The sequence below is a fragment of the Rhipicephalus microplus genome, chromosome 5 (assembly GCF_043290135.1).
Source record: "Rhipicephalus microplus isolate Deutch F79 chromosome 5, USDA_Rmic, whole genome shotgun sequence".
NCBI classification, from domain to species: Eukaryota; Metazoa; Arthropoda; class Arachnida; order Ixodida; family Ixodidae; genus Rhipicephalus; species Rhipicephalus microplus.
In genome coordinates this window covers 60,174,939-60,188,394 of record NC_134704.1, presented here as the reverse complement: position 1 = coordinate 60,188,394, position 13,456 = coordinate 60,174,939, and the positions used below count along the sequence as shown (strand labels likewise).

Sequence of the window (13,456 nt, the reverse complement as noted above, 5' to 3'; positions counted from 1 at the left end):
CTGTAGCTCCAATGGCTCAAGACCAAATACTTAAACTGCCACGGATAACTCGCCACGAGGTACAGTACCGGCAATTGCGGCTTAACTGCCGAAACGTTAAGGGGATACTGAACTCCATCCGCCACGCTCCCCCATCTTGACGATGATTATGATTCGTCCCGTGGGCTCGTTTGAAGAAGCCGACTTTGCGAAGAACCGACACGTCAAGCACATTTCGCGCCGAAAGGAACCGCACAGCACTTCCCTCCGAGTTGAAACGCACTAAGTGGCTTCACTACAAGTCGACCCACCACGCGCCTCAGGCCTGGCTCGGCCAGCGGGCGCGGCAAAGAAGGCAGAGCAGCGTCCCGAGAAAGGCCGTCTCCCTCAAGGTCGCCCAGGGGTGCTCCCCCAATGCACGCGCACCCAGTCGCCACACCTGACCCTCCCTTCCCTCGTGAAACATCACGACGCCGCCAACGCAGATACAACATGGGTGCAGTAGAGGCGCGTCGGTCGGGGAGGAGGAGGCTAGTTCCTCATTGAAACCAAAGTGGAGGCCTGCCGTAATGGCCGGGACCGTCGCGCGTATTTGCACCCTCCCCCACCTCGCTTTGTTTTCGTCTTCGTTTCTCGGCGCTCTTCGTCGAAGCTGCCGCATCCTTCTCGGCGCGGTGTGTATAATTGGCGAGCGAAACAAAACATCCGCGCGTGAGCGCTCTCTCTCTCTCTCCTCTCTTACCACCCTCGCGCAAGCGGTCTCTACACAAGTAAGGCGGTGGAAATGACCGACGTGACTTCCCTACTTTCATTACAGAGGCGGCAAACCTTTGCTCGGGCCGGAGGGGCAAGCGGCCCTAGATACATGCAATCTTCCGCTATTTTACCTCCAACTGAGAAACGGCACTTCTTCCAGGAACGCTAAAAGTGTGTGAGTACGCGCGCCTATCAATCAACGCTGAAAAAAAAAAAAAGACTCGTATATTAGGTCGAATCGGGAGCGTTCACGAAATAGTGTTATGGCCATAGTAAAGGCATTCTTTTTTATTTTCATAACTAGTAATCACCTGGGCGATTCGGCCCGCCATGAGGCTACAAAATCCACCATGCACAGTAAGAGAAGCGATTGACTTTACACGCTGGGTGAAAAAAAATTATAACGATATTCCGGCTCGTTGAGGCACGATCTGTCAAAGTGTCGTAAACAGCGAGGTCTGTGAACTCCAATCCTTGACTTACGTGTCTAAATGGTTTAACGTTTCGTCACATTGCCAAAAGCGATCTCAGAGGCCACGCAGAAATAAGCTTGTGGTTGAGATCTGTTCTGCCAGGTGCCGGAACGATCACAGCTGCTCACAAGATAACCGTCTGCATTGAGACTTTATTGAAATGATTCAATTCCAGCGAACTCTCGAGTTTGCTCTTCCCCTGAGCTCTTTCAATGAACTGATGCAATTAATTTTCATTAATTATACTGAAAGTTATTTCGCCGTTATCTAAAGGAATGTTACGCCTCTATCCAACATAACTTTAATCAGTACTGTACCAATTTTACCTGTAGGGGACTTCTTTTAAATATTCGAAAAACCGGAAGTGTTTGAAAAAGAAACGAAAGTGTCATATCGTTGATCACTCCACTCAAAAGTTAACTATAGCAACAGTGCCTGTAATAGTCAACGAATTGTTACCTTAATATATGCTACGGAGGAAGCAGCTGCCGTTACGAAGTAAACAGTGGCGAAAATTGTGTTACGTAAACCACAAGAACGGGTTACTTACATATCGGTGACGGACTTCGACTTTCCAGAGAGAGCTCTGTGCAGCTTTGATGCAGCCGCTGACTTTGTTCGTAGCAGTCCTTTCCGCTGTAGGAGCACGAAAAGAAAGGGGTGAAGGCAACAGATGAGCCAAAGTCATTCAAACGAAAAATACAAGAAAAAAGCCGCCTACCTCAAAACAAAATTGACGTGTCACGAAATCTTTGTGAATGAAATCCCGTTCAAGTATTTCTCAATCTCGCCATCGAAGGCTAAAACTACAAGTTCCCCCCGTACACTGTCAATTTTTATGAAAGGGAACACGGCAGCGAGTGCCCTGCGCGCTTTGGCGGCTGCTGGAAGCGCGTTCAAGCGGGAGGAAGAGCAACCACGGCCTCTGTTCGCGCCATCTCGAGGCGAGCAAAACAAGCAGTCACTGGTGATACTGGTCTGAAACCAGCGGCAAGACTGTAACCCCCTCCATGACGATTACGCAAGAGGCCGGTAATCGTCTTGAAGGGGAAGGGGGTTGCAATCTTGCATCTGGTTTCATATCACTAACGACTGGTTGTTTTGCTCGCTTCGAGATGACGCGAAAAGGGGCTATGGTTGCTCTTCTTCCCACTTGAACGCGCTTCCAGCAGCCGCCAAAGCGCGCAGGACAGGCGGTCCCGTGTTTCCTTTCATAAAAATTGGCACTGTACATTTGATATACAGAAGACGACAGGTGATCAGTTACGATGTTTCGAAACGTAGGCATTTTTTTTTTTTTGCGCGTACGCAATTTCAGTATCACCAGACTTATGCCGAGGAAAATGAAACGCCAAACATTGAGCAATCATGCTGTGGAGTTTACTCAGAGATAAGGCACGCAATAAAGACCGGAAACGCAGACGCCGCGCCAATTAGTGTGAACAAGAAAGAATTAAGAAGACATACACAGAGTAAACAAAAAAAAGGGGGGGACTTTCATTGACTGAAGCTAGCCAGGAACACGTTGTGGGTATTTTTTTTCCCGCTAAACCAAGCAGGGTGGTCCTTGTCGGGAGCGGTAGAACAGCTCGGCATGGTATTGATGTGTAAACGGCTTGCGCCTTCTATGGTAGCCGCGTGTGTGCATGCTGCGGCGGCTGCAGTTGGCACGTTCCAGCGGCCACCATCAACGGATGAACGTGGATACATACCCATAGTAGTCGTCACCCGGCGAAGACGTGTGCGTGCTTTCGCTGGCGAGTACGAATGCACCACTCCCATTTGGCGCAAGGTGACGCGCGGAAACGGCCGCCTACTAATCAGAGGGCGGCTATGACGGCCCGCGTGGGTGGCTTAAATGTGCCGCTGGCCACGGCTTCGGGGAGCTGTTTTTGCGGCGTGGCAGAGCAGGGCACATAGCAGGAAGAGGTGCGTGTGTGGCCACTCACTCGAAAAGGTTCACATTGCGCCACGCTGGTGCAAGAGGTGATCGACTACAAGGAGCTTGTTGGTAGGTCATCGGCTAACTCGCTGCATTCAGAAAGACACGGACGTAGCACCGTGCGTTGTTTTACTTGCGCGCCGTTCTTGTAGTCTTGCAGCAAATGAGCTGTCAGTACAAGTTTGTTGTTGGAGCGAGGATATTCGTCAGCCAAAACAGGGATATATTTTCAATTTCCTTCGCATCGGACGTCAAGTAATTGTGCGCATCTCGCATTTCCTTATCGGGGCGATAAAAAAAGAGAACATACAAATGTATTGAAAATATTACCTAGGTGAAGTGATACTTCTTATCTGTAACGTGGTTGTCAGTTCGTATTGTTCATAGCTTGGGTATTTAATCAACTCGGTCCTTTCTCGCGCTCTTGTCAATAAAAAGCGTGCCGCAATGAAGTGTAATCGTTATCTCCTCTGCGAGACCAAAGGTTTCATTAAAACACGACATATAGACCACGAGTACCTGTATATTTTGGATATAGTGGTCCGATATACGTTGCATAAATCAGGAAAACGTGTAATGTGTCGAACCATACACGTCCACACATACGCGCTCCTTAAATTGTAAGCATTCGCCGAGCCTGTCTTTCCCGCTAAAATAATGTTCCAGGGAGAAGCCCGTTTCACGTAAGCGCTCTTTACGCACGAAATGCGGTGACGTGCTTAATTTCGATGAAGTCTCGTTGCGTTGTTCGAGTCAGTTAGTGTCCGTTCGATAACATTGCCTTGGCATGACTAATGCTTTGTTCGGTTGATTAAATTTACAAGCGGACTGCAAACACATTGCCGTTTATATTATATACCTTCTCTTGTCTAATCTATGATGAACTGTTATTAAACCTGTGATTGTCGAAGGTACGGCTATCAGATGAAATGTGCTCGGTACATTAAACTCAGACGTAAACCGCCACTGACGAAAAAGTTGTCCGGCGGCAGCAGTTAGTACAATGCAAACCAGCGTGCCAAGTGGCATTCACCTCGGCTATCTTAATTACCGCTCCCAAAAGAACACATTTTGCGAATTATGTTTTATAATGACTTTCACAAAGGAATCAACGGTTGCATTGCGTATGACACACATTGGTTCTGTGGGAACTTGCTTATGACGAATAAAGACAACGTTAACTTTTGTAATCCTGTCGTTAAGTTTCCACGATTCCTTCCATTGGTCTCGACATCTAGACGTGCAACCTCAGGAGACTATAATGATTTGACTACATTTTCAATCCCGACGTAGATTCATTTAAATCCTGATTTTATATTTTGCTTCAACCACACTGTTGAACACTAAAACGTGTAACATTTTTTTTTTGTTTTTTTAGAAGAACTTCTTGCTGGGCAAGATGGGGCATATCTGTGGTGGTAATCTTTGTGCGTTAATTCGATAGGAAAAAACAAAGGAGGAAAAATACTGAAAAGGAAAGAGTGCAAACGAGGTCATGCCTTGCCCTTTTCTCCGAGTTAATTCCTCTCGCGTGCATCGTTAAACGTGCATTTTTTTTTCATATTATGTCGTCTTTATCTTTCCCGATCTTCGTGTTATGCATGCACTGACACGATAGATTCCCGAGTATAGGGTGGCCTGTAGAAGTAAACAAAACGAAACGATCAAGGCAGACTTACCGGCGACAGCGGATCGCGGTCGTGAAGCCGGAGGTTGTCACTGGGGAAGAGGTCCTGAATCCGGTCTAGATCGGTTTCCTCCTTGTTGGAGTCGCTCCGTCTCACCATCTGCGCATGCAGAGGACAGTGCTTGAAACGGCGTTATAATAGAGGGGACAGAGAGCTAGAATGAATTCAGCGGTGAACATTCTCGTAATTTCAGCGGCGAACATTCTCATGAATTTACAGAACTATTTGCGAAAACAGCCATCTGCGCGGTGCACAAACACGAGTTTGTTTATAACCTAATGTACCTATATAAACTGTATTTATAACTATATTTACCTAATAATCTATAGTTCGTTTATAACCTAATCAGCTATTTGACAAGCACATCGTTATAGCTAAAAACACCGGCATACTTTTTGGTAGTTCCTGTTTTTGACGCACGTTTTTTTTTTTAGCCGAAATCTGCATGTTATTTCCATTTATATGGTATTAGAAGCCCTCGAACACACAGTTCATACCAAGCCGAAATCAACGCGTAGTTAATCTAGGGAACCTTGCTCAAAACGCATGAGATGCGCAATTCTCGACTATTTATGTCACGATATACCTATAGATGTGAACCTGATGAAACACCACAATGACCACACCCAATTTTGTGAAGGGAGAGAAAAAGAGAAAAAAGGCTGAACGGCTCACAAACGTCTCATCACACCACTCCTCATTAGACCCATGTTAAAAAAAAAGTCAACAAAAGATGACAAGCAGCCCACGACTACGCAGATTACCAACATGCGGCACAAAACGGGTCTGCTTTTGAGTCTTTCACACTAAGACGAATCAGCGATTAATAACCCAATACATCTAATTACCCGTGGAAACATCTATCACAACACCAACGACACTATTTACCTGAAAAACGTCTTCCCAGCAGCGGCAGCACTCAGAGAAATCACAGTTAAAATCCATGTTTTGAGCACAGTTTCGTTTTAGACTGGCGCGCACCGAATGCGAGGGAGCATTGCTGGTGAGCAATGGATGAGTGCGCTCAGATAACGCGTGTTTACAAATAGACGAAATACGCGATAAGAGGCGATAGCGGCGCCGAAGGGAAATGTCATCAGCGAGTCACGTCTCGCTTTAGTATTTTATGCGCCGAATAGATAGATAACAGTTTAATTTAGCCACAAAAGCGTGTCGGTATCGCAGCAGAGCGATAAGCGGAATACGGCGCAAGTCCAACGCCTGTCAGTAATTGTAAGGAAACGTACAATAGCGCACTTTAGGGGAACAGAACACCATCCCGAGTCGAGACGAGGGGTATATTACGACTAGGAGCGTGCCAGTTTGGATGCTGTATCGTTTACATCTGGTCAGCAAGTGATCTCGTACGTACTTAACTATGATTGTTACTGTATCATAAATAACATTAAGACCTTCACTGCAAGATATTACTTGCAGGGAGCAGAGCAGTGGCCTTTTATAAAAGGTTGAATCCTGTGGAATTTTCGCGCAAAGGCACGATGTGACCGAAACACGCCCTGTGTGATTGAGACACCACCCGGGCAGTTGTCAGCCTGTTTCCCTCTTTTTTTTTCTTGTGCCTTTGCCTTTGTTACGCACACAAACCAAATAAATAATTATGTGACGTGCACCTAAAGCTAAATATCTGGGGTTTTACGTAAAAAAACACGGAACGATCACGAGGAACGCTGTAGTGGAGGGCTCCAGAAGTTTCTGCCACCTGGTGTTCTCTAACGTGCATCGACATCACCTCTGCCACTACGGGCCTCTACCACTATAAGGTTCCACCGAAATAAGACCGTCGCTACCGGAATCGAACCCTCGACCTTCGAGTCAGCAGCCGAGCACTGTACCCACCGAGGAGTACACACGGGTGTTTTATTTCGCGCCTATCGAAATGCTTCCGCCTTGACCGAGGTTCGCGCTCGCCTCCTTAGGGAATATCGCAGGGCAACAAAGTAGCCGCTACACAATCGTTGCGTTGTACCTTTAATTTTTTATTCGTGTTTCGCGGCTGCTGATACTCTCCATTTGACTGGTGTTAAATTTTTTTTTTCGCTGGAAGAAGGAGAAGAAGTTGCGCAATACGAGGAGGACAATGTACCGTTATAGTACGACTTGAACTAGGCATTTATTGTCTATAACAACGGTCGCAGTAGATACCCAAAATGGTGGCGCTAACCGGAACGAAACTGAACTAAAGGCTGTTTCCCAAAATAACAGGCTTCCTTCAGCGCTACACACAATCACGTGAAAAAACCGCGAGTCCGGCATTCCCGCTCTTTCGGCCGAAAAGGGTTGCGGCTGTAACTGTCCGGATTAGAGTTGCCATCGCGGGTCCGGCTCAACGACCTCCAGGTTTGGTTTTGCTGGCAACGGTGCCGGACAACGGGGGCGTCGAACGCGAAGGAAAAGCGCACACGTGCTAGCGAGCAGGCAGGCCCGAGAAAAAAATAACAAAGCCGATTAGCATAAAATAATCCCTCCTCCGAACGCCGAGGTTCGGTAAAAAAGCGTTTTGAGAATGCACCAGGCGCGTCGCTGGCTCCGCGCTCAACAATGCTCACGAAAGGGCACGCGATATGGTCGTCGTGGGAGGTTGCACGACGGAGCTTCGAGCGGCTCGGTACCGAGTGGTCCGCTCCACGTTACTGCATTACGCGCAGTCACGTGTGCAGTCGTTGCCTCGACAAAGACTAAGACCGATTGCTGAAAAACTGATCCAGCAGCTACACACTCTATGTTCGAGAATATCTCTTCAAGCTTTTTTCCGCGCTCCCCTAAACTTCCACCTTTCAAATTTTTAAACACCATGTGACAAAACACAGCGCAGTGGCCGTGAAATAAGAAAAAAAAAGGGGGGGCAGTTCTGTCTCTGTCACGAACTGCTATGTTTTAAGAAACGAGACATAGTTAAGGGGTACACTAAATATTAATAAATGTGAAGCGGTGCTTTGCTGAAAGAAGTAATCACTCTACTGGACTAATGGTGATATCTGCAACGTGCAGAGAAAGAGAAATGGTATATGAAGAAAGGCAGGGAGGTTAACCAAAAAGCAAGTGTCTGGTTCGTATGTACTATACCACACCCGCGCGGTAGGAAATACTAACACCAAGTGCAAACGAAGATATTTGGAAGAGTACGGGCATTGGTCAGTAGGTGATTCATGATTAGGAAAGGTGACCCCCTTCGTGTCGAGTTTCTATCGCATGGTCTCGCGGTCACCTTTCCTAATCTTCTGCAGTCCATAACGCAACACAGCTCAGTGCCACAAAGTAAGGAGGACGTAAATAACAGAGGGGCCACGAATGGAAGGCTATAGGTTTTACTTTCAGCGTATACACCAGATTTAGCGTTTATTTGTTCACTCTAGCGTTATCGAAGAACGACACACGTCAACAAAGCGACGTGCTGCTGCAAGCAGTTGCACGTTGCTCGGGCAGACGAACACTGCATTAACCTGATCCGTACAAAAATTGCCACCATTTCCACGAAGTGAATGATGATGAGTGGGCGAAGCTCCGGAAGTAAACCTGGCAAACCATGAATCCTCAGAACATTTTGTTCACTCAGTTTTATTACAACGCTCCCCCTAGCGTACGTCACCGCACTAAGTCAAACGATTGCCTTTCACCAATGACACGCGCCATATGTGACATCATTCCTATTTTATAACATATCGCATCTTCCATCATCAACTACAAGTACTGCCGTCTAGTTTATAACACCTTGCATCTTTTCATCATCAGCTACAAGTACCGCCATCTAGTAAACACTGCAAGAACTAAACGAGAGGTAGCCACACACAGGGGACGCACAGCCCACGGCTTAAGGAGCTTCGCCCCTAAAAAACGTTGCACGAAGCTTGGCAATGCACTAGATGCAGGTGCCTTTGAGTGCTGTCCCTGGCAAATGCTTCCTGCACAAGTTCCCATAGCTGTGGCTACGGCATTTTCCGCAACGCTCTGTCCCGTCACACATATTGGTCTTAGTGGGGGTAGTTGAAGACTGAGACGCACGCGACACAAAACACGAGGGCCACAATGCGTGCCCTACTCATCCGCATTCCCGCGACAAGCGTGACACGAGTCTACGAAAGGTCGATGCGGCATTCCTCTACCACAAAAGACGATGGCACGCGAAAAGGAACGCCAAGGAGCAGGAACTGGACATCTGTGCGCCACCACTTAGAAGCTCGGAGGCCGGGGAAAGTAAATCCCTTAAACGCTTTAAAATTCTGCATTATAAGCTGAGTAAAAAAAACCGACAAAACGCTTGGCCATTATTTCGGAACTGCGCGTGACGGATGGGTAGTGGGCCATCTGAACAAAACAGCCGTCGATAAAATACCGAAAAACCTGCGCGCCAAGTGCGTTCTGAGCCCAGTTCCATCGTTCAGTTTAAAATGCGCCAAATTACCGGCCAGCGTGTTCTTCGACTATCCCGTTACCGGTGATGGGCAACGAACCGTACGTGGATATGTTTACGTATGTAAACACGACGCGAGTGCCTCGATTGGACAGAGGGAGGCCATACTCGGCTCGATATTTGCATGCACTCTCTTGAATGCAGTCTCACCGTACTTCACTCGCTTACGTGTGCACAAATTCAACGAGTAGATGGCGGTGCGACCCACTATTCTCATGCTCAGGTGTACACATGACTATTGCAAAGGTACGGGAAAACACGTTAAAGGGTATACGTCACCGCAGCCAAGAAACATTAATTTGCAAACTAGTTTGTTCACTCAGAAATCCAGAGTTTCTTGCGCAAGCAGAAAAAAAAAAAACGGGAGACGGCACTCTACCCATCCTGTCTCCCTTCTTTCTGCTTGCGCAGAAAATCTAAATTTCCAAAAAAAAAACTATCAAATATCCTTACACCCGACCACCGATTAAGACAGTTTAATGCGAGAACGGGTTGCTTGGCAGCCGCATGGGAAGATAATCAGCTCCTACTGATTTCAGGACCTTGGTGTAGTTTCTGAGTCAAAGATAAGTCGCACTTTTTTTTTATTTCTTCGAGCACTTCGCAAAAGGAGGGAAAAAAGAGCCAACGGTTTTTCTCTAGAGCGATGTGTAAGTGTTGTGAAGTACGAGAATGGCATTTCTGAACCAGCCATCGCTTTACCAGGTTTCCCTCCACCGATTCTGGGACACACCCACTTCGTTCAAATTACGAAACAAAAGAAGAAAAGGAAACCAGTATCTGAATCGATTAGACACACACACAAAGATATAACGTCGACTAACGAAGGCTCTGTTATGGCCCCGTCCAGTACAGCATTCGTCACTGCGATCAGGCGGTGCCTGTTTTTATGAACAGCTCAGCAGCATGCGAACTACGCCACAACTACTTCCTGCGATTATTGACTTACAGCAAACACACATAGGGCGTAAACAAACAAACAAACAAACAAAGCGCGGCAGATCCAGTTTCCTCACCGTGACTGGAACTTCAGTGCTCCAAAAGAAGCGCCTGCACAACCAGTTCATGCACGCCATTGCCTTCACGGGTGCGCCCAAATCACCGGGTGAGGTAGGGGAGGGCTGCTCGATCCCCCTAATCCATTCTCATAAGAAATTGGCCTTGACAAACATACTTCCGAAACAGAACGTGCACAGCGGTGAACCGTACGTCACACACGAAATCCACAGATCCGAGCCCTGCTGCAGACGAATCGCACATTTCCTTGACCCTTGGTTGACGAGCTCGGCCAGGCTCGGCACTGAACTGACGCTAGAGGGACCCACGCTCTCGTGTGACGTCAGAGCGTGGGATCCGCCATGGTGACGATGGCTTCGGGGACAGCAGATCCGGCGATTTGTCAGTCGACAACACAATGCAGGGCGACGACGGATAAAGGAAACAAACGAATACTGCGCTCCCGCCATTTTGGCGATATCTACATAAGCTCTGTAGTCCTGCATTGCACGGTCACCGAGATAAGGAGGGGGTCTTCGCTATCGCTTCGTTCATCAGTTAAAGGCGGTCAACTTTTCGTGTCTCGTTGAACGTTGGAACACTGCCAATATCGAGGATATGCTATACTGCATGAACGAGAAAGTTAAGCTCGTTAATTTCGCTGGCTGTTTCCCGAAGCACTCAAACGCATGTGGCAAAAAATGATGAAAAGTGAAATCGTGGCGCTAAGACACGATGACGCGTTGGTAGTAGATAATTAGATTAAACGCCAACTTTCTTTTTTTGAGAACGTGTCCAGTATCTTGCAGAAAAGCTTCGACAGCTGTGTTACGAAGTGTTAAATACTATTTAATTAAATTCATTGCGACAATTGATATGCGCGCCGCCAACGGGTCACGCTTAATGCGGCGGGTCGCATTGGAGCACGCCGAGGCACCTCGCGAGTCACGCTTCGATGCAAGGTGTCGAATCGAACTAGCGAATCTTCAAAATCGGACTTTGTAAATCGATTACGGTTTTCGCTTTCACAGCCTTCGCGCGAAAATGGGCGCATAAGTGAGGCACAGAGAAGGGCGAGTACTGCACACACTGTTGCACCCATCGTTCTCACCGATCCTGTGAGATATAGATCTGTCCTGCTGTCATTAAACAGTCAACAGGTCCAACTGGAAAAGCGAGTCCTATTAGTCGTGGTCGATCTCAACTACGGCGGGTGCAACCATGAAGAGGGAAATCGTCATCCACCCTTTCGCAGCACGAAATTATAACAGAAAATTCATACGGACTGATCGGAAAGATAGAAGTATATATGGTTGACAAAAAAAAAAAAAACTTTGTCAACTACATAGCCGAACCTGACCCAATTAAGAAATGTGGAAGTGAAGCGCGAGAATATTCACAGTAAATACAGAAAGATATATACACACAGTTCCGTTTGAAATAATCGTTATTAGCGAATCCGATTTCCTGTAATTGGGACAAATATCTATCGAAACGAAAGGACAGTTCATTGATGCAAACAAGCTGCGTGACCTCGTATGCACTCTTCGTAACCCCAAGAAAGACGGGGATCACTTTTCGGCACTTCCCCGGCATGCAAGTTTAAAACGGCACTGTCCGGTGGGCTTGCTTCCAAGCGACCACCACCTTACGCCGTGGGGAACATGAGCGCCCCACCACAATGGAAACCATGGGAAGCCGAAAGTTGCGTATGCGGTGGCGCACGATACCGCAACGTGTCCGAGGCAACGGACGTCGAGCGAGCGCGCGTTGCTCGTGAGCAGGAATTAAGCGATGTACGCCCAAACGTAAACGTTATAAACGTTACACGCATGCGCGTACCACCTGCCGTTTCCTTATCAACTGCCTTCCGGAGCTACAACTTTTCGTTCGATTTTTTTCTTTCTGTCTCGCATATTCATGCAGAAACGCACCTTGGCATGCGCGTGTGAATGGAACACGTTCATATATAACGAATGAATAAACGTTACTTAAAGTCCGGCAGTTTTCACCGGGCGAGGGGATTAACCCCTGTCCATTCCCACTCTCCGTCGATTATGATGGCGGTTCCCCAGGTGACCGCTCCAAGTTCTTGGACCCGGGCGGCATCTTCAGCTTGCCGAACGGCCCAAAGCTGGTCGGCCAGCTCGTTGCCGGTGAGTGCCGCCTCCCGCTGATCGGCAACAGTGACCGCAGTCGCGGCGGAGGCCGGCTTCTGCCCTCGCGCGGTGGTAGCAGCAGCTATTGGCCTCGGAGTTCGTCCCTGCCTAACATGCGTCGCGAAGGGAGTGGCGGCTGTGACGTTAACTTTTCCGGCACCGTGACTCCCAATGCACGTGCCGCAGTGTGGCCCTTTCCTCGCACGCTTTACACGCGTCCGTCGGGTATAGATGAGGATAACACAGGCGTAGGATCACCGGGATGGGGTACGTATTTGTTTGTAATAACCTCAAAGTTACGGCTTGTCTTTTGTCCACGCCCCGCCACGGTGGTCTAGTGGCTAAGGTACTCGGCTGCTGACCCGCAGGTCACGGGTTCAAATCCCGGCTACGGTGGCTGCATTTCCGATGGAGGCGGAAATGTTGTAGGCCCGGGTGCTCAGATTTGGGTGCACGTTAAAGATCCCCAGGTGGTCGAAATTTCCGGAGCCCTCCACTACGGCGTCTCTCAATCATATGGTGGTTTTGGGACGTTAAACCCCACAAATCAATCAATCTTTTGTCCAATTTTGTTGTGTGGTGGTCGGTATTTGCGTCTGTTTAGTAAGTAATGTTCTTTAATATCGTTGAATGTGGTCAGGCGATCACCCCACGACCATTCCAGTTGTTGTCGTGTGGATAATGTCATCGCCCCGCTCTCGAAAAAAAAAAAAGAATATTTACAGCGCAGGCTCGTACTTTTCTGATAGTTGTTAGATATCAAATACTACCGAGGATGAATGATTGTTGGTGTATTACGTCACAACACCACGATGTGGCAGTGACAAAAGCCGACTTGGAGGCCTGTGCAAATCTCGACCACCTGGTGTTTTTTTTTTTTTTAGGTGGCCATAAATCTGAGCACAAGGGCCTGTTGCATTTCGCCTCTCTCTAAATGCCGCCACCGCTGCTGGGATTCGATCCCACGACCTTCTGATCAGAAGTCGAGCGCACCCACCAAACAAAAGCGGCGGTGCCGAAGGACCCTCTGTAAA

The 13,456-nt window shown here is 47.9% G+C and overlaps 1 protein-coding gene across 6 annotated transcripts in view; it reads right to left on the bottom strand.

Annotated features, from left to right (window-relative positions):
* The window catches only part of LOC119174491 (uncharacterized), a 791,579-nt gene that overhangs the window by 27,131 nt on the left and 750,992 nt on the right, over positions 1-13,456 (bottom strand). For all 6 annotated transcript variants that reach the window (XM_075895551.1, XM_075895552.1, XM_075895556.1 and 3 more), the window contains 2 exons: positions 4,830-4,937; positions 1,759-1,844 (listed from right to left, as the gene is read on the bottom strand). In XM_075895551.1, the coding sequence (XP_075751666.1) occupies positions 1,759-1,844; positions 4,830-4,937 (194 nt within the window). The remainder of the gene's footprint in view (positions 1-1,758; positions 1,845-4,829; positions 4,938-13,456) is intronic.